Consider the following 18,514-nt stretch of genomic DNA (forward strand, 5'->3'; position numbering starts at 1 on the left):
GAGGGTTTATGACAGTAAGAAGCACATTATCTAGTAGGTGTCTGCAGGTTTCCTGTGCAGATCAGCAGTTTTGAATGTCAAAATCAGGATTCTGATTCTTTGAAATCTCCACTAGTTTCTGTATAGTGTGCTTACAACTAATGAGGATGATTTTTTATTATTATTCTTATTTTATATGCTAGAAACATCAGACATCCGAAAAACAAGAGAGCATTTTTAATCAGTACAATGGCAGTGACAGTGGGATTACATCAGAAAAGTGTCTTCACAGTTTAAATCCCAGAGAAATCCCAGAGGTTCCTCATGGGATTTTTTTTTTTTTTTTTTTTTTTTATGAATGTATTGTACATCATTAGTTTCCAGAGCACATATTCTCAAGCACTGACAGACCACGTGTGTAAAACACTTTTAGCGTGACCTGTTCATTTCCACAGTAGCTCAAGACATTAAATTACATCCGTTTGTGTCTGAAACCCCGGTTATGGTCCACAATGGCTCTTATTTGCAGCATAATCTCAGCTATGACGAGGGATAACATAGCACTTCTTCAATAAATTGAGGATACACGAAAAGAAAAAAAAAAATCCTGGAAACACATTCACATTCACAGCCACCCACCAACACTCACACACATAATCATGCAAACAATCAATGTCCATTCAGGCCTGCAGATATCAGTTGTGCTTTTTCTGCAAACAGATTTATGCTACTGGGGTAAATTGAGGTCTAGATTAATTTAGCACTGGTATATCAGGTTGACAGGCTGTGTATGACAGTGCATGCATAAGTGTGTTTGTTTATGTGGGTGTGCTAAATGTGTGGATGTATTTCTGCAAGTGAGTCTATGCATATTGGTAAGACGAAATCATATGAGGTGGGTACATTTGAAGCAAATGAAAGCTCTCAGGTTTGATTTTTGTATTCAACAGGGAAAAAGGGAATCACATGTCAGGACACCTCTGACATAAACAAATGGCTTGTGACTTCACACACACACACACACACACGCAAGCACACATTTCTGCTTTGATGCATTCACACCTTTTCTTATGTACGCCCTTCTTTCTATACATATATTTCACTGTTCAAAATAATTACCCTGACACATCGCAGAGAGGTGAGAAGAAAGGGTTAGGGAGTACAAAGGCGAGCACGCAAAAAAATATACACAAGCTCACATGTACACACATGCCATGAGTACACATATGAAGACGTGCACATAAACAGTGCCTATGTAATCTTGCATAAGCCCAAAGGTTGACAGAAACACAGCTTTCATTATCTCAATCTCGTCACCCCAGCACCGCTCACAGGAAGGCTGCACTGCTTGATTGGATCATTTCCTGGTCGTGACTTAAGCCTGCAAAGCAGATCAATACCATGGCGTGCACACACACACACATAGAGATAGCAACATAGGATCAATGTGTATTAGTTACCTCTCTGTTGATTTAGGTATAGGAGAGTTCTGTCAGCCTCCCCCTATGCTTCACCCGCTGTGCCTTCAAGCTATCTAGCTGCAGAGGGAGCAGGCCAGAGGAAGGACACTGTTGTCCTTCAGTGTGTGTGTGTGTGTGTGTGTAAATGTGCATTTGTGCAGATAAAAACTGCAAGAATATAGCATTTGTGTGTGTGAAAACTGATGGTGTGTACAGCAGGGCTTGTTAAACTCTGTGGTGATAGAGATGCTGAGGTGTTTGTGTGTGCGTTTCTTTGAGGGCAGGCAGGGGCCATTTTTCCTCTTGCCTGCATTGCTATCCTCCCTCTCTTTCCCTCTCACCTCTGTTCCTGTGCGCAGGCATATTACTGAAGCAAATTGGGGCCAATAGACTCTGTCACTGCATGACCCAGGGCTCGCCAAACAGAGAAGGCACAAGCCAGAAAGAAAGAAAAAAGGCAAATAGAGGGGGATACAAGGGAGGATAAAGAAATGAAGAAAAAGAGTGAGTTGGAGAAGGGGGAAAAAAAGGACTGGGACAATACAAGAGCTAGCAAAGAGGGGGAGGAAGAGTAGGAGATGGACAGAGGGAAGGAACGAAGCAGAGAAGGAGAGAAAGAAGTGACAACCTCAAATTAAATTCCCATCATGTCAGTGTAGAACAGAATTCAATAGTGTTTATTGGCAGCCCCTAGCCTGAGGGAAATTACATTCTGAAGCAGAGCATGGCGTGAATGCACACACACCCCTGAACACTCACGCCAACACGCACACAAACACACACACACACACACACACACAAGCAAGCACACACATCTATTGTACACAGCACTGTGCTTGTCCTCAGACCAAAAAAAAGAAGCCCTCTGGCTGATGTGAGCATGCAGACAAGCGATTTATCCCCTGAGGTCCATGTGCCATTTGTGCAGTGCATGTGTATTTGTATCTGTCCATGTGCTATTTATGCAACTTTATATATGTGTGTGTGTGTTTGTCTGGAACTTTCTCCTCCTCACATGGTTTTGCCAGTGTACAAAAGTCTAAGATGTGCATTTTAGATGCCCAGTTTTTCCTGTCATCCCCAATTGCGTCTTTCTCTGCAGTCGGACTCAGACTATTTGCCATTACAGTACATACGCGGGTTTCTGTTATTGTGTCCCCAGGCTCAAGCTGCCATGAACATAGGGCTTCAGCGCCTTTGTCCAACCTCCAGCAGCAGCAGTAAGGCAGCAAACTTTAATGGGAAGCAGTTTAACAGTTTTATGCAGAGCACATGTAGAGGCTATTACTGCTGATGTCTTTTGGATGCAGATTTGCTCTAAATGGCTAACAATCTGCCATTCTTTTGACCCCCCCACCCCCACCCCACCAGCTCTAACTCCAACCCCTGCCAACTCCTCTCGCTCTCTATCTCTGCCCCTCTAACCCTTAATGTCTCTATCTTGTGCATCTATCTCGACTCTCTCTCATTTCTGTCCCCCAATCCCTCCAGCACTCTCACTCGTCCTCTGCGTCTCTCTTTTTCTCCAGGAGCGCGCAGAGAGGGCTTTGGGCTGCTCAGTGGAGGATCTGAAGGCTCTCTTCTACTGTGAGCTGTGTGACAAGCAGTACCTCAGACACCAGGAGTTTGACAATCACATCAACTCCTACGACCACGCACACAAACAGGTATATGGGATGCACCCGCGCTACAGCTAAACACACGCATGCTACAAACAGACACACAAGCAGACATTTCTTATGATCTCTCGCCATGGAATTTGGGTGTGTTAGCTTTATGCGTGTTGACGGAAAGCTACGTTACATCTCCATGTCAATCCACCCATCGGGTACAGTTTCCCAGCAGGTAGCAGTAGAAATGTGACAACTGCATCATCTCCTTCACACACACACACACACACACACACACACACACAGGGGTGACAGATCTCAACTCATGACAGATACACACACATAGCACTACATTTATACTTTATGATTTCCATTTTAACAGGCTGATAAGATAAGATAAGATAAGATAAGATAAGATAAGATAAGATAAGATAAGATAAGATAAGATAAGATAAGATAAGATAAGATATATTGCAGTACAATGTCAAGCATCTTAAAAATAGATAAAAGAAAATAGAGAAAGAAAGAAAGAAAGAAAGAAAATAGAGGAACTGTTCATACAGACATAATAAATAAGAAAGTATTAACTGCTATGTAAAAATCTTAAGTTTTCTGCGATGTTTAAATACAAAAATGCAATTCACTTAATTCCCTTAGAATCTGGTGGGTAAAGTGTCTTATTCTTAGCTGAGCAGCCGGTAAAGAGTAATCAAAGCAACCAGAATGAAGACAGAAAGAACAATCATAATGTGCACAGTACTTAAGTATTACTTAATCTTCAAGTTCCAAATTTATGATACATGGAGAATGTTTTTTTCCCTTGTTCAAACTGTAGAGCAGCTGATTTGTATGTATCTGGTACATAAGGGCACTACTACAAAATTCACTTTATTCTTCAATTTGTACTTTCTTCAAAAGAAAAATAAATATCCTTCACCAAATAAAACATGGAGCTATTAGTCATAGCTCAAGTATGATTCTGTTATTCCGGCTTGGACAGGATGAGGCCAATGGACCATTAGGAAAAAGGCCCGGCAGCAGGTTTTCCCCTGCGTTCTGCTTTCAAATTCATTTTCATATACAACCTCCACACTGGACTAACACACTGAAGGTTCTGCTGATAACACATTCTCCTACAGCTATCTGTTGTCATGCCAAGAAATACACTCACATACAAAAACATACAGACATACACTTACCCGCGTACACACTCATCCACAAACACAGGCAATCTCTCAACCAAGCCAAGCCGCTTCCCACTTCTGAACGCCCACACTGTGCAACATGAAATAAACATTAAATAAAACTGTTCCTCCTCTGTCATTGTTCTTTGAAAATGAATTGAAGCAACTGCAGGCCAATGTTAATGCTTTGTTTTAGCTAGCGGCAGGCACATGAAACGAGCTGCATGAGGCACTGAGCTGACAGTAGCCACTGGCACTGCAGGAACACACGCGCACACACACATACAGGCATGCATGCACACTCTGCCTACCGAGCAGACAACAGATGAAATTCTAGCTGAAGACAGCTTCCCTACAGGAGTATTGGCTTTGGAGAATGGAAGCTGATTGCGTTTGCGCTGTCTCCTTTCCTTGTCATCGATTCGGGGATAAACATGTCTGAATACAGCGCTTTATCAGCATTTACTGCTGATTACAGAAATTGCTCATTACAACAGAATTAGACTCCCTTTTAAATAAAAGAGCAATCAGCCCATTAGTATGGCCCCTCGCATGGTACCTAAGAATACATCATCCCTCATTCTGAGGCTCTAGTGGATATGAATCAACTCTGACTCATCCATAGTTGCCTCAGCTTGAGCACTCCTTAACACATCTAAAGGAATATTGATCGAGGCTTTGACGGACGGATTGAGCTTCACAGCGCATAGCTAGACGGGCATGTTGGAGAGAAGGAGTAATATCACTTCCCGCTGTTGGGGACATGACATCATCTTTGAAGACAAAAGAATCTGCTTTAAAGTGGGAAACGGAAATATCTCTGCTCCATGTGCTCACTGAAAACCGTTCTGTGTGCAATATTTTGTTTGGCTCTAAATATAGCTACAGGTTTGCCTGCAGTGGGACCTGTTTTTAAAAGAGAACAATAACCTGGCAGAGTGCAAATCCAAGAGGGAGGAGAAGTATTCATCTTCATACATTCCCTCTATTACAGACTGCTCTCTCGCTCTCAGTCATTGCCATGGACAGCTACAGAACTACGACTCTGATCTTTTTTTTCCTCCCTTCTTCTCCCCCTTTTCCTGGCTCTGTCCGCAACAGTTCATTATGTATGCCTCTCTGCTTGAACATGATTAATATTTCCCATAGAATGAGTCTGGCATCAAAGCCCCTCAGAGCTCCTTACCGCACCCTAACAAATACACACACACACACACACACAGTCATATATGCTCACACACATCTGCAATCCACAGGCACCTATACTGTAAGACATGTATGTTTAAGGGATACAAACCCACAAGTGCTGCTCTGCTGGCACATACTTAACGCTGTCTTCAGTGAGCTGACAGTGGGATGTTAAGCATCAAGTGATAATGTAAAAAGACACCCGCTTGTGTAAGACTCAGCAGAGATTAACCTGACGACTGTCAGCTCCTGCATAAGATCTGGGTGTGAAAGAGAGTGAATGTATAAATAAATCTGATGTCTGAGGGGCTAATCTGATGTGTGCATATGGGCGTGTGTGTATGATACATACTATATGGGTGGATAATAACGCAACATAAGCTAAAAGTGAGAGTGGTGTAATCCTGTTGGAACTTGTGCTACAGGATAAGTTCACAAACATATAAAATAAACAACAAATCCTGAATTTATAAGTCATGTATGGATTGCACACTGAGGTAGCTAAAATATACTGGGAAGCAAAAGAGAATAAGACAGAAGATAGGAGGGATGGTGGTGCATGATACCGCAGCTATTCCCAAACTCCTGAGTCCCTCCTTAGCCTTCAGACACACACAGACACACATGCTCAGACAAAAGCAACACACCAACATCCACATGCACACACACACACACCTGCCAAGCATGGATAAAGGAGGGATTAAAGTGTGTCAGAAAAGGAAACCAGAGAGAGAGGCATGAATCATTGTTTGCCATAGAGGACTGGTGAACCTACAGACACATGGTTTCACACAATACACACATGTGCACATACACGCAAGACACACAGACACACAACAGAGCTAATTGTTACTTTTTCTGCACTGTAACACTGGTGAAGACCCACCAGTTTCCTCAAGAAGAAATCACTCTCACAATGCCACGGTTCTTTGTCAAGTTAGGTTTTCTGCATTTGTGTATGTGTGTTTCACGCACATGCACGCACAGACACAGACGCACACACAAAATCATGCTCATACAATGGCCCAACTAAATCTTTTGTTTTGATAAGTAGCCTTGCCCTCGTGCTTGGTGATGTGTAATTTCACTATCAGCAAATCAATGCTTTTGGTACACTCCAAATGAAAAGCAGATGTCATTGGATCAGAGGTTCCCCCGAGCTGAGCTGTGATGACTGAGGAAGGGCTGAACATTTTAGAAATCTCTGTGGCACGCCACTAAATTGGAGATTTAAATTGAAGGTCGAGCAAAAAGAAAAATGTCAGTCCAACAGACTCAGAAAGAGCATCATCATCATTAGATAACTCATGTCAATCATCTTAACTGCGTCTGTAATCTACTATTCACCAGTTGGGTTGTGTTTGCTCTCAAGCTGTGTGTTGGCGGAAAAATGCTTTCTTGCAGGCTGAATGGAGTTAATTGGACATGAGCTTTGGGGGAGAACATCTGCAAACGCTGCTGACTGATGTGTATGGTTTGAAAGACAGCTGCCTGCAGAGAGCTTCCTAAGACCGATCTCTCTCCTCTTTGTCTCACTCTCACATCTCCCTTCTTCCTCGCTACCCCCTGCGTTCCACATACCCTTTCTGCTCCTTTCTCTATGCCCCTTAATTTTCATTTCCTGCAGAGGCTGAAGGACCTCAAGCACAGGGAGTTTGCTCGGAACGTGGCCTCAAAATCATGGAAGGACCAGCGCAAACAGGAGAAGGCTCTCAGACGCCTGCACCAGCTTGCACAGCTGCAACAGGAAACCCAACGGTGAGTTGGAGGAGTGTGTATTTGTGTGTCTGTGTGTAATGAGACCGAGGGCAGGAGTCCAGAGGGGTTGGAGTGTGTCACATTCAGTCAACGTTTCCTAGATTTGATGGATGCATCCACAGATGTGAGAGCACTCAGTTGGCCTAGATGGGCCACAGGTGAAGTAAATATAACATGAAGACACATTCTTGCTGACCTTCCAAGAGTAGACGGGTTGTAGTAGGAGGAGATGGTGTTTTAGAGAAGAATGAACAGTAGAAAAAAAGTTTTTTGTTTTTTTTTAAATAAGGAAATAAAAATGACTGAAAGAAGTTCAAACATGAAACCTGCCGCGGGGTTTGCTGGGGCAATCAAAACAACTGTTTAAAAAAACAATAAACAATGCATCACATAATAATCGACTTGATTGCACCTATTTCCTGTGCAATTAAATGTGTTTTTCTATAATCAGGTGATGATATGTGAACAGCATTAGTATGACTGCAGATGTAATGTGGTCCTTTGTTTCTTTCCTTATTTCTTTCTTTCTTTCTTTCTGTATCTTTAACAACTCTGCCAAGGCCGATGCCAAACACCATACACCAGACATAGCAGAAAAAAATTTGATTCATAGTAAATGATTCAGATCTGCCTCAAAAATCCTCCTGACAAATGAACAGACAAAGGTTAAAACACAACCTCTTTTAGTGGAAGTAATGAAGCACTTGTATTCTTTATGATTGTGTTGACTACCTGACTTTTACTACTTTAAGTGTATCACTCAGCTCAGTTATGGGTACAACTAACATTGATTAATTGACTAATTATTTCTGTTCCACTATCACTGTATGATGTATATTATCAGATTTTAGTATATTTTTTATTGTTTTCTATTGTATTTTGTCTTTTAGTTGACTCCTTTAGACCTTTATTTGTCTAAAACTCTCTGAATATGCATGTTATTCAGACAATTGATGAAATTAACTTTGATTATAAAGTCACGTGTCAGTTCAAGGCTGAATTAATTTGAAACAGTAACTTAACAGAGGACCTGCCTACTCTGATGAAAGTTTCAAGCCTGTTTCAGCTCTGACCACAGTCAGAATCACTGATGGATGTGGCAGGAAGTGTGCTTTGCCGCAACTGTAACCGCACCCAACAGTGATGTCACAAGGTCTTGGAGCAAACCTGTACATTGTTGAAGCGAGGTGAGACTTTAAACCACCAGAGGTCAGCAAAAACAGGGGTTGTTAACTCTTTAATTAAACTGAGCCAAGCTAAAGTGAAGTCAAGTGCAATCAAACTGAACTAAATTCAAGTATGTTTGTCCTGTCACTTCAAATTGCAGAGTCCCAGGGAGGACTTATGGGCTAAGGAGTACAGTCAAGGCTGTGAGCCAGCAGCAGGACAGAGACAGGAACCAAAGAGACTACAGCCCTGATGACAAACCTGAACCCTTCAACCACACCCAGCAACCCTGTCGTACACAAACCAGGACAGCTACTCTCAGCCACCAGCCAAAAGATCCATGCCAATCTCCGTGCCAAATACCGCTGGCCACTGCTCTGACAGAGACCCCACTAATCACACATCCAGCATCCAACACAGACCCTCCTGCAGTGAACCCCCAGTCTTGTCTGGGCATGTATCCCCAGCTGCCTCTCCCTGGGCGGGAGAGAGTGGGAGGCAGGCTTGGAGTGTCCTTCTGCTTCTCACGCAGGGGGCCAAGGCTGGAGCCTTCTGCCTCCGTCTTCTCGGACCTCGAGGAGGAGGAGAGAGAGAAAAGGGAGCAAATGAAAGAAAGGATAAGAGGAATAATGGAAGATATCGACAGGGAGATTGGGGCATCAGAGGAGAGGAAACAAAGTCAGACTGAAAAGCGTAAGTCTGCCTCTGAAAGTGTTGGACTGAGCGACATGGGGCAAATCCCCAGAGAGACTGAGAGACAAGAGGAGGAGATTGAAAAAACAGACATCCTGAAAGAACACTCTCTTATTTCCACCACAGCACCTGATAATAAGAACCATGATTCACTGTTTTTGCCGTTGCAGACCCAGGTGACTATATGGGGTACAGCACTAGCAGGGGCACACATGGACACTGAAAACACAGATAGCGAGACAGAGAGAAAGCCAGAAACCGAGGGGGGGAGGGAGGATAGTCAGCATGTGTATGTGTTAGGGAAAGATGGCTCTACCCGTCTGAGATGGCCTGTCAGGTTGCTTAAGTTCACCAAGTCTCAACCACACATTTCCTACAGCTGCAACCCACTGTGCTTGAACCCGCAACAGCCAGAAAAAATCACAGAGGATCTGCAGGAGTCACAACAGAATCAGTTGTGTGCTCTCTCTGATGAATCAAACCCATGTGTGCCAGATATTCTTACGCCAGACGCTCATTCCTGTTTACAAAGACAGACAACACATGAGTTGAGAGCACCCAGACAGAAAATAGCTGGGGAGAATTTCAAGGCACAGCAACATATCGATGTGGAAACAAAAGCACACCTGTTCCTAAAAAAACCCTTTTCACCATCGGAAACAGGATCAGAAAACAAAAGAAACAAGCTAAGTATGGAGAATAGTGTGAGGGCAACCTCCCATCCATTTGACCCTGCCCATAGTGACAGCTCTGACACAAACTCCCAGGATCCTCTGGGAGGCAGATTAGGGGGTGTGAGAGGGATCAGGGAGAGAGCCATCACAGCCCTGAGCTGTAAATTAGAGTCTGTCACCCAGTCTGGCACACAGGGGATGTGCATCAGCCCATCCAGGTGTGAGTGTGGGAGAGAGACAATGTGCAAGTGTGCCAGCGCTCCACAGCCGTACGTGGGCGTCTCAGAGGTGTCACGCAAAAAGAGGAAAGCTAGCACAAAGACACAAAAGCAGGGAAAGAGGAAGAGGGGCGAGAGGGGTAAAGCTTCAAACAAGCGCCAATCAGCAAGGTGCAAAGTGAGGAGTGTTGTCTCGACAGTCTCCACTGGCAGAGAATGGACAGGAGAAGCTGGAGGGAGCTGGGGGAAGAAAAGGAGGCAAAGGGTGAGCGGGGAGAGGAGCATGAGGAGGAGGGTGCGGAGAGCAGGGAGCAGCTGTCTCCTGGGGAGATGTGAGGCTGAGCCAGCATCTATCTCTGTCAGGAAGAGGAGGCCTCACAGGAGCCACAGCACTGAATCCCAGTCACAGCCAGACAGAGAGCAGGCAGAGCACTGCAGTGCCTACTCCCAGCTCACCAGACACACAGCAGACAGAGACACCGAGGGGGAGGGAAAGCGAGACGAAGATGCAATGACTTTTCCCTGGCGGTCTCACTTCTCCTTACACTCCTTCTCACCAGGATGTAACTCAAAGCTGTTTTGGGAAAGGGGTCACCATAGCAACCCCAGGAGTTTCATTGACTGCTGTTACCCTGACAACAGCTGTGGTAGCAGCCCGGCAAGAAAGAGAAAACTCCCCCACAGGGACAGGAAATTCATTCATAGTAAGAGGAAGAGTTTGAGGCATGGTGAAGTCTGGGAGGAGAGGGGCAGGAAAGTGGGAGGGAATTCAGGTAGCAGAGACAGAGGCCAGATATCAGATACAGAACAGTGGGAGTGGGTGAGAGGAAACTGTCCTGGAGGCGCTGAGGAGGGCAGGTCGAGGACTGGGTGGCGGTCAAGAAACGAAGGAGTGGAGAGGGATCGGGTGGCAAGATTTAGCCCCAGTCCAAGCAGCTGGGGCAGGAGAGGCAGACATTTTAGCACAGAAGATGTGGACTGGGACAGGTGCAGCGTTGACAGATGGACATGGGGCAGCAGCGACAGCTGGGAGGACAGGGGGACGCACAGATCCACGTCAGGCTCCAGGACAGGGGCTGACAGCAGAGACAGCCCAGGCTGTGTGTGGAGATGCACAGGCACCAGACGCTCAAGTTCAAGACACTTCTCCAGCCCTGAGTGGTGGACAAGCAGGCAGACATACAGTCCCCAGAGTGTGATCAACACGCGGGCCAGCAGATGTCATAGCCCACGCTCCTGCAGCCCCTGCAGCAGCACCAGCATGTCGGAGCTGAGCTGGGAGTGGAGCAGGAGCAGTACCTGCTCTGGAGTCACAGTGGATGGGTTGACAATTAGCTCTTGCAGGATGTCCTCAGGAGCTCCAGGACTCTCATCTGAGGCTCCTCAGGGGCCAAAGAAACAGAGCACCTCCACATCCACTTCATCCAGCCTTACCTGTAATTCCTTCTCTCATTCCTCGCCCCTGAGAGCTTTTGCTCCCACAGTTCCAGGCCTCAACACGCACCATTGTGAAACAAGTCCTTTACAGCTGAAAGAGCCCAATTCACAGTCTGACCTCGGAAATGGACCCTCAACTCCTGTCACCACTTGCAGCTCAGGCACAACTCTTCCAGGACTATCCCTCAGTAAGAATCCGCCACAGAAACCAGCAAGGATGTTGCTTCTCCCTCTCATTGGGAAACTACCTGCAATCCAGAGAAAGGCTAAGAGGAAAAGGTGGCTGCTGGAGAAGAGTCAGGACAAGGAGGGAGAGGAGGAAGACGAAGCTAAGGGCAATGCAGTGGATCCTGGAGCAGTCGTTGACAGTCAGAAATATCCTCTGGATGTGGCTGAGTCAAACGCCAGCAGCACGCCAAATCTCTGCCCATCACAGATTAGGACTGATGACAAACAGACAGGTGGAGAGACAGCACCACCAATCAGCTTTACTGCTGAGGAGATGGACAAATATCGCCTCCTGCAAGAGCAGGCAAGAGAGCACATGCAGAAAGTCCTGGAACAGACACAAGAGAGTGCAGAGACACACACAGAGACAAACTACACACACAGCACACAGACAGAGAACTGTGGGACTTCAGGGGAACAATACACACCTGCACCTGCACCCTTGCACGACCCCTCACAGCCTCAAACCCAGGCCATTCACACAGATGTGATGCAAACACAAGCACAGCACGCCCTCCAGGTCAGTCTCCCACTTCCACATGTGACCCCACAAGAGAACTTCGCTCAGCCCATGCCTCTGGGAGTCCCCAGCCTCCCCCCTCTTCCACCATCCCCGCCTCTCACCAGCCTTCATCATATCATTTTACAACACACAGCCCTCTCCATGCCCCCCTCCTCCTCATCCTCTTCCGCCTCACCCCCCTCTCCTGCCATCCACCCGCACCCAGCTCAGCTCCCTCACCCCCTTCCACCTCTCCACCCCTCCCTCCCTCATCACCTTCACCTCTCCCCCTTCTCCATCTCCTCTCTGTTCCCCTCCATCCTGCTGTCCCATCACCCCATGCCTCTCCTCCCTCAGTCCCCTGCTTTCCATGCGACCCAACTCGCCCCGCTCTCCTCCGTAGCACTGCGACCCTTGAACCCACAGCCTTTCATGGAGAGAGTATGGCCAGTGAGGTTTCAGCAGAAGGCGTTATGATTGTCACAGAGTGGCTGCCATGTTTATTCATCTTCCTTGGCAACACAGACTGTTTAGAGAGAGAGAGAAGGAATTTTTAGTTTGGACAAAAGCCTGCTATTTGAAACAGGGATGTGTCAGTGCTTTTACTAGCATCAGCTCCAACTCTTACCCACATATGCACTGACAAACACACACACACATACGCATGCATACACACAAACAACCCAGCTATTGACTGTTTCAAATGAAATTTGTTTCTCCATTTAGCCTCTGCTGTGTTGCAGCAGACAGTGAGAAAACAGACTTTGATCCTTTGCTTTTTCCATCATTCCTCATTCAGGCCCACAATAAAAGGAAAGGTGCACCTGCTATTCAAAGACAAGCCGTGCTTGTGTCATCCTCTCTCTTTCCTTCTGAACCACAGACAGACCTTGCTGCCTTTTGAAGTATCATTCATGCCTGGGAAAGAGGGGCAAGAGAAAGTGATAATACTCTCCCCTTATCTCCATTTCATACAGGTTATCTGAGTTAGAGTGTGACTTTCAATAAACATAAATAACATCCCAGGGACCGGGGGGCATAGCACAGCTATTTTAACCTTGGTGTATATTGTATTTGTGTGTGTGTGTGTGTAGAGGTAATTCTGGAATGACACACATTCACCATAGGAAGGGGAACAACTAATTTCCATTTCTGACACATGTAAAGACCTGTTTTGTTTCTATAGTGTAAATATTCTGACAGAGTGATAACATTAGAATCATGGGAAACAATAAAATAAAGAGTGAATTTAACCTTTAGCAGTAGCTCAATGCTTATTCCACACTCAGTGATATAAACACATCAACAATTTTTCATATCCATGACCTGTGTGACATGACCTTTTTTTTTTTTTTTTTCCCCCCAGCATTTAACAAAATCAGTTGTTGAGACAGCAATGAATGAAATTGATCTGTTGCATTAAAACTTGGGTGAAAATAAATGGGCTTTGATGCTTTTTGTTATTCTGTGTGATTCATGGTGATTGTGCAACATGTTGCAACAAACTCCACATAAAGAATTAATGCTGTGTGGTTTGCCATTTCTCAAAGTGAGGCCCAGAATTCCTAGGAGTTATTTCTGAAATATAGATGATCAGTCTGAAAGAGTTTTTATTGTATCAGTTACAGAGTTACATACTGCCTTTTAAAAAAAGGACCATATTTGGTTTTAAAGTTTCCTACCAGACCTTTTCATTGTTGTGAAGTCCAAGCCCATAAGTCAAAGACATACCCACTCAGTCTCAGAATAACAGACACTTAATCAGCACCTGACAGTTTGAAGTGTATGTTGTGAGGTAAAAAAGCAAACAAACAAATATTATTTGCGTCATTAACGAAACATATATCAGCTTCTTTTTTGCATGTCTTACAGTGGTTAGTAACTGTTGCTATGCACCCATGCGTGGTGATTGGTGAAGGCGCGGATGTATTGAAGCTCCTTGCCAAACAGTTGATCACTGCAGCGGCCGGCTCTCAGGGAGCAGAGCACAGAAGAGAACAGAGCGGCATCCAGATGGTCTGTGGACTTGGACTACCCAGAGTGCTTTGAGAGACTGGATTGATTTGCCCTCTGTGATATCAGTGAACACAGCCCAGCACACAGGGGGGGCGACAGCAAGGGGTGACATAAATACAGACATGAAAACAAGACACAAAATGTACACTCTGAGTCCTGAGGTGTTGGCTAGAAATGTAAGTCAACTCCTGCAGAGACTCAGTAATTAGAGCACAATTCCTCTTTCTCCTCCTCATGACCCCTGAGCTTGTGTGTGTGTGTCTGTGCATAAATGTGTGAGTTTGTGAGAAACAGACACAGAGAATCCCTATCTCTCTCCACAGGACAGGAGATCAAACAGACTGTGTGAAATATAGAGCAGCAATAATTAGCAGCTGTTACAGCATCAAACCTCTCTATCTCTACCTCTCTCTACAACACACACACACACATGCACCCGCACACATACACACACACACCCTACTGCTCTGTTCTTATCCCAGAGTTTAATTTAGCGATATTCAAATGTGCTGCAACTTCTCAGCCCTCCAATACTGATAATCAGGGATGTTAAATAAAATCAACCCGCTCCATTTGTTCCTCCATCCATCTCTCCAGTTCATGGGCATTAAAAAACACTGACACAGAGTAAAGGGGGGAAATGCGTGAAAAAAGCTACACACACAAGCAAGAAGCGAAAAAAAAAAAAAAAAAAACGTTATTTGAAAAACCCATTTTAAACAGGGGAGACCTTCATTTTATTATAAAGTTAAATTCGAAATCGCACACACACACACACACAATTTTCCACACAGGGTTCATGTGGAAATTAGTAATCACAATATCACTGTACTTTCTGTCAGTGACTGATTAAATCATTACCTAAACCCTGAGATTCGCCCCCTGGTGTGTTCATGTTTTGCTGCTGTGTGTGTACGTGAGTGCGTGTGTGCGCACACGAGAGTGTGAGTTGATTTATGATCGAGAAGAAACGGTTTCCTCAGTCAATCGCTCCTGTGAATTAATGAGGTATAAAAACTAAAGCTGGCATTCAGTCAAATACACCAGCAGCCACAGAGAGCCCGCAGCTGGGGCAGGATCGCTTCTATTGGCACGACATTTGATTGTTAGATTGTGGGCATAGATTGCATTGAGCAAAAAGAGCCCCTCACGGCTACTGGAGCGATCCATCGACCTAAATTGCAATGCTGTAGAAATGAGACACTTCCCATCTCTTGCTCTCTCCCTGTCTTTCTTTTTTTTTTTTTTTTTTTTTGTGGTCTCGCCTTCTACCCTTCTCTTTGATTCAACCAGGTCAGTGGGGCTGTGTTCAGCTCCCCCGGCTGTTCTCTGGCTGCGCAGGAAAAGGCACCATTACACTTGGCTCTCTCTATTCCCCTCATTACATGTTTGAATGCTGTTGTGCAGAACAGACTTTCACAGCACAATGTGCTTTGCTGCATTATTACTTTAGGAAAGCCCTTCCTATATCTTCTCTCTGGCAGTGACATCCATTAAAAGTTCTCTCCAGTAGTGGTACATACAGTACCAGGCTGTCCCACTCCAATTTACATCTTTGTCCTGAGTCTCTGAGGCCAAGAGCATGGATAACCTTCTATTCTAATTATTCTACAGAGGCACCAAATGACATACAAGTTAGAAGTGAAAATAAAGTTGAGGAGGACTGAGCTGTTCAAGATCGGAAAGCCTCAGAATCTGAATAGACCTTTCAGTCTCCATTAGTCGGAACAGTCAGGTGTCCAGTAAATCATATCTTTTAATCAGACAGTGTTGTGTGTTTTTGTTGATTTAAGGTTGATGCAACACTTTGTTAACTTTTAAACTTCCATAAAGGAGCAGTTCAAAGAGTAATCTGTCACCGCTGATGCGCCAGGAGACACCGCTGTTGCTGCAGGTGCAATATATGGAAAGCTAAGTGGCTTCAGGCTGTTTAGAGCTTTTACATCAAAAAGATGTATCACTGTTTATAATTCAGAGCCAGGAAAGCACTTTCATCCTCTGAAAAAACAGCCTATTTTTGTTTTTTTGTTTTATTCTGTGCAGTCACTCGTATGCTTGGCTGTCTTGTAGAGGAAACTTGTTTGTGTAGGACTGGTATTATGTATAAATAACTGTGTGAATTTTGTTCAACGATGGATTTAAGGATTGGAGGAGGTAGTGGGCTCGATGATACTCTTAAACTTGGCACGGTGGCCCAAGGACATGACACTGTCAGCACATTGCTTACACTCATTTGCACACGCGCACACACACACACACACATATATACACACACACACACAGAGGTGTAATAGGGTATAATTTAGGGGGCTGTAATAGTGAGATGTGATGCTCAGTTGTAAGACAGCATGGCTAATTCCCTGGTTATGTTATCTCTGAGAGACAGATGTTCCCACCAAAGATTACTATGCGCGCACACACAAACTGCATGCAGAGAGAGATGCATGAACACATTCAATCCTCAGACAATAGGAGCAGCAGGATAGTCTAAAATAGCCGTATTGACCAAAAACACAGATCAATGGTGAAGATGACTTCTCTGAGAGTTAATTATAAGCTATAATGAGTTTCTGCAGAATACAGAATCACTGACTAGAAAAACAACAGCTCTCACTCAAAGTTATCTTCAACAAATATCTCATTTAAAACAATCAAATGGGTCATATAATGGACAATTACCTCTTGCCATATTGATTAGATGAAATACATTTTTCCAACACCTCTCTAAGAAAACCCACATCACCCTTTAATGATCATATTAAGCTCCACAAAGCTGACAGTATTAACCCCTTGTATCAATCAATCTGCTGCAGAGCTTCTCCCTGTCCAGGCGGACTGCATCCATTACCACAACAAATCCATCCTATACAGGAAACGGTTTCACGGAAGAGGATAAAGGTCGCTTGATTCATGGCTTTTCACAGCAGCTGTCAGGAAAACCCATGGGTCAGATAACCATCATTCCCATTATGTAGTTAATTCACAGTTTGAATGCGCAGCCGCAGCATAAAGAATGTGATGTAGGTGAGCGACAAGCAGTTCCTATCTGTCAATCTTCAGGTCAGGGGAGTCGATTTTATCCTTGGTCTCCTTTGTCCCGCTTGTGTGAATTTCAGTCACCTTCCAGTGTTCTCACTGAGTATCCTAGAATATCCATAAAACCTCTCCTGCATACAAACAGAGGGTGCACACAGCTTGAAAAGACCCCAACGGTGGCTTTGAGAGGTGGAAAGAATTGCTTGTACACCTTGAAGCAAATTTGAGTACTTAAGCATGGCTTCAAGAGGACAATTTACACAAATGAACATATGAATATGTGTAAACAGTAGAACTGCCTCTCAAACTCCTTTCTCCTCTGAGCCCTGATCTCCCTCCTCCTGTTTCCGTTTAACTGGTTTCAGCTTTAAGTCTCCAGATTCTGATAATTTCCCCCTTAATCCCGTCAGAGGAGCACCCTGCTTAACTCTCTAATTAAGTCAATGATACACACATACACCAACACAGGATAAACAGCGCTCACACACACACACACACACACACACACACACACACACACACACACACACACACAGCTTGTAGCATTCAGTTATCTGATGCACGGACAATTGGTGGTTGCTGTGCTAGTGTGTGTGTGTGTGTGTGCTTGTGGTTCCTGAGTGTTTGTGTGACTGTATTTCAATGATTAAGTCGCAATCAGGATGTTGTTATGACGACACATGCATTTTTAAGCTGTTAATCCAGGATTATTCTCCCCTCCGTTCATCTCATTACCGTCGATTATTAAAAAACACATACAGGCACACGCACGCACACACACAAATACTAATTATGGGTTGGTTTCCCTGGAGACTGAACACATGCAGCTAGGGTCTCTAAAGAAAGCCTGACATACAGGTAAAAAAGAAAAATCAGCTTAATGTATGTAGGCGTCTCACGCATTAACTATGCATACAATGTGATGATTTTCTTTGTTTATGTATATAATGTTGATTTGACAGACGAAACTGTCAAACATAAGAAGGTCAAACCTTGTGGATCTATGGCAAGGCAACATATTTATAAAAGTCTAACTATTACTGTGTTGTTGGCCTCTCACAGAGCCATTTTTGGCCTTTCAGAGAGCGATTTTCAGCACAGAGTGGGAAAGAATGCAAGCAAACAGTGAGTGTCCTTTCCCAGTGATTGAATGTGTGTCCTTGTGTAGAAACTGCACTCCCCTCTCTCAGCGAGTGGAAATATTCCTGTGGCGCTGAGGCTGATGTACAGGTGAGAGAATGGCCAAGGATTTCGCGATCACCCGAGGCTTTCTGTCCACTATGGCCCAATCACACTAGGTCAGCTCAGAATAACCAGAAAGGGCTGACCGCTGATGCTCACTCACCCCTGGAGTCATTAATCAC

The 18,514-nt window shown here is 44.6% G+C and overlaps 1 protein-coding gene across 1 annotated transcript in view; it reads left to right on the forward strand.

Moving 5' to 3' along the window:
- LOC139613552 (G patch domain-containing protein 8) overlaps positions 1-13,552 on the forward strand; it is a 34,471-nt gene extending 20,919 nt beyond the window's left edge. The window contains exons 3-5 of the mRNA XM_071470304.1: positions 2,969-3,106; positions 7,049-7,179; positions 8,507-13,552. Coding sequence (XP_071326405.1) covers positions 2,969-3,106; positions 7,049-7,179; positions 8,507-12,575 — 4,338 coding nt within the window. The 3' untranslated portion in view covers positions 12,576-13,552. The remainder of the gene's footprint in view (positions 1-2,968; positions 3,107-7,048; positions 7,180-8,506) is intronic.
- Positions 13,553-18,514: the final 4,962 nt, after the last annotated feature.

This window comes from Trachinotus anak, unplaced genomic scaffold, assembly GCF_046630095.1.
Source record: "Trachinotus anak isolate AG129_WGS33_773 ecotype Australia unplaced genomic scaffold, CSIRO_AGI_Tana_v1 ptg000032l, whole genome shotgun sequence".
NCBI classification, from domain to species: Eukaryota; Metazoa; Chordata; class Actinopteri; order Carangiformes; family Carangidae; genus Trachinotus; species Trachinotus anak.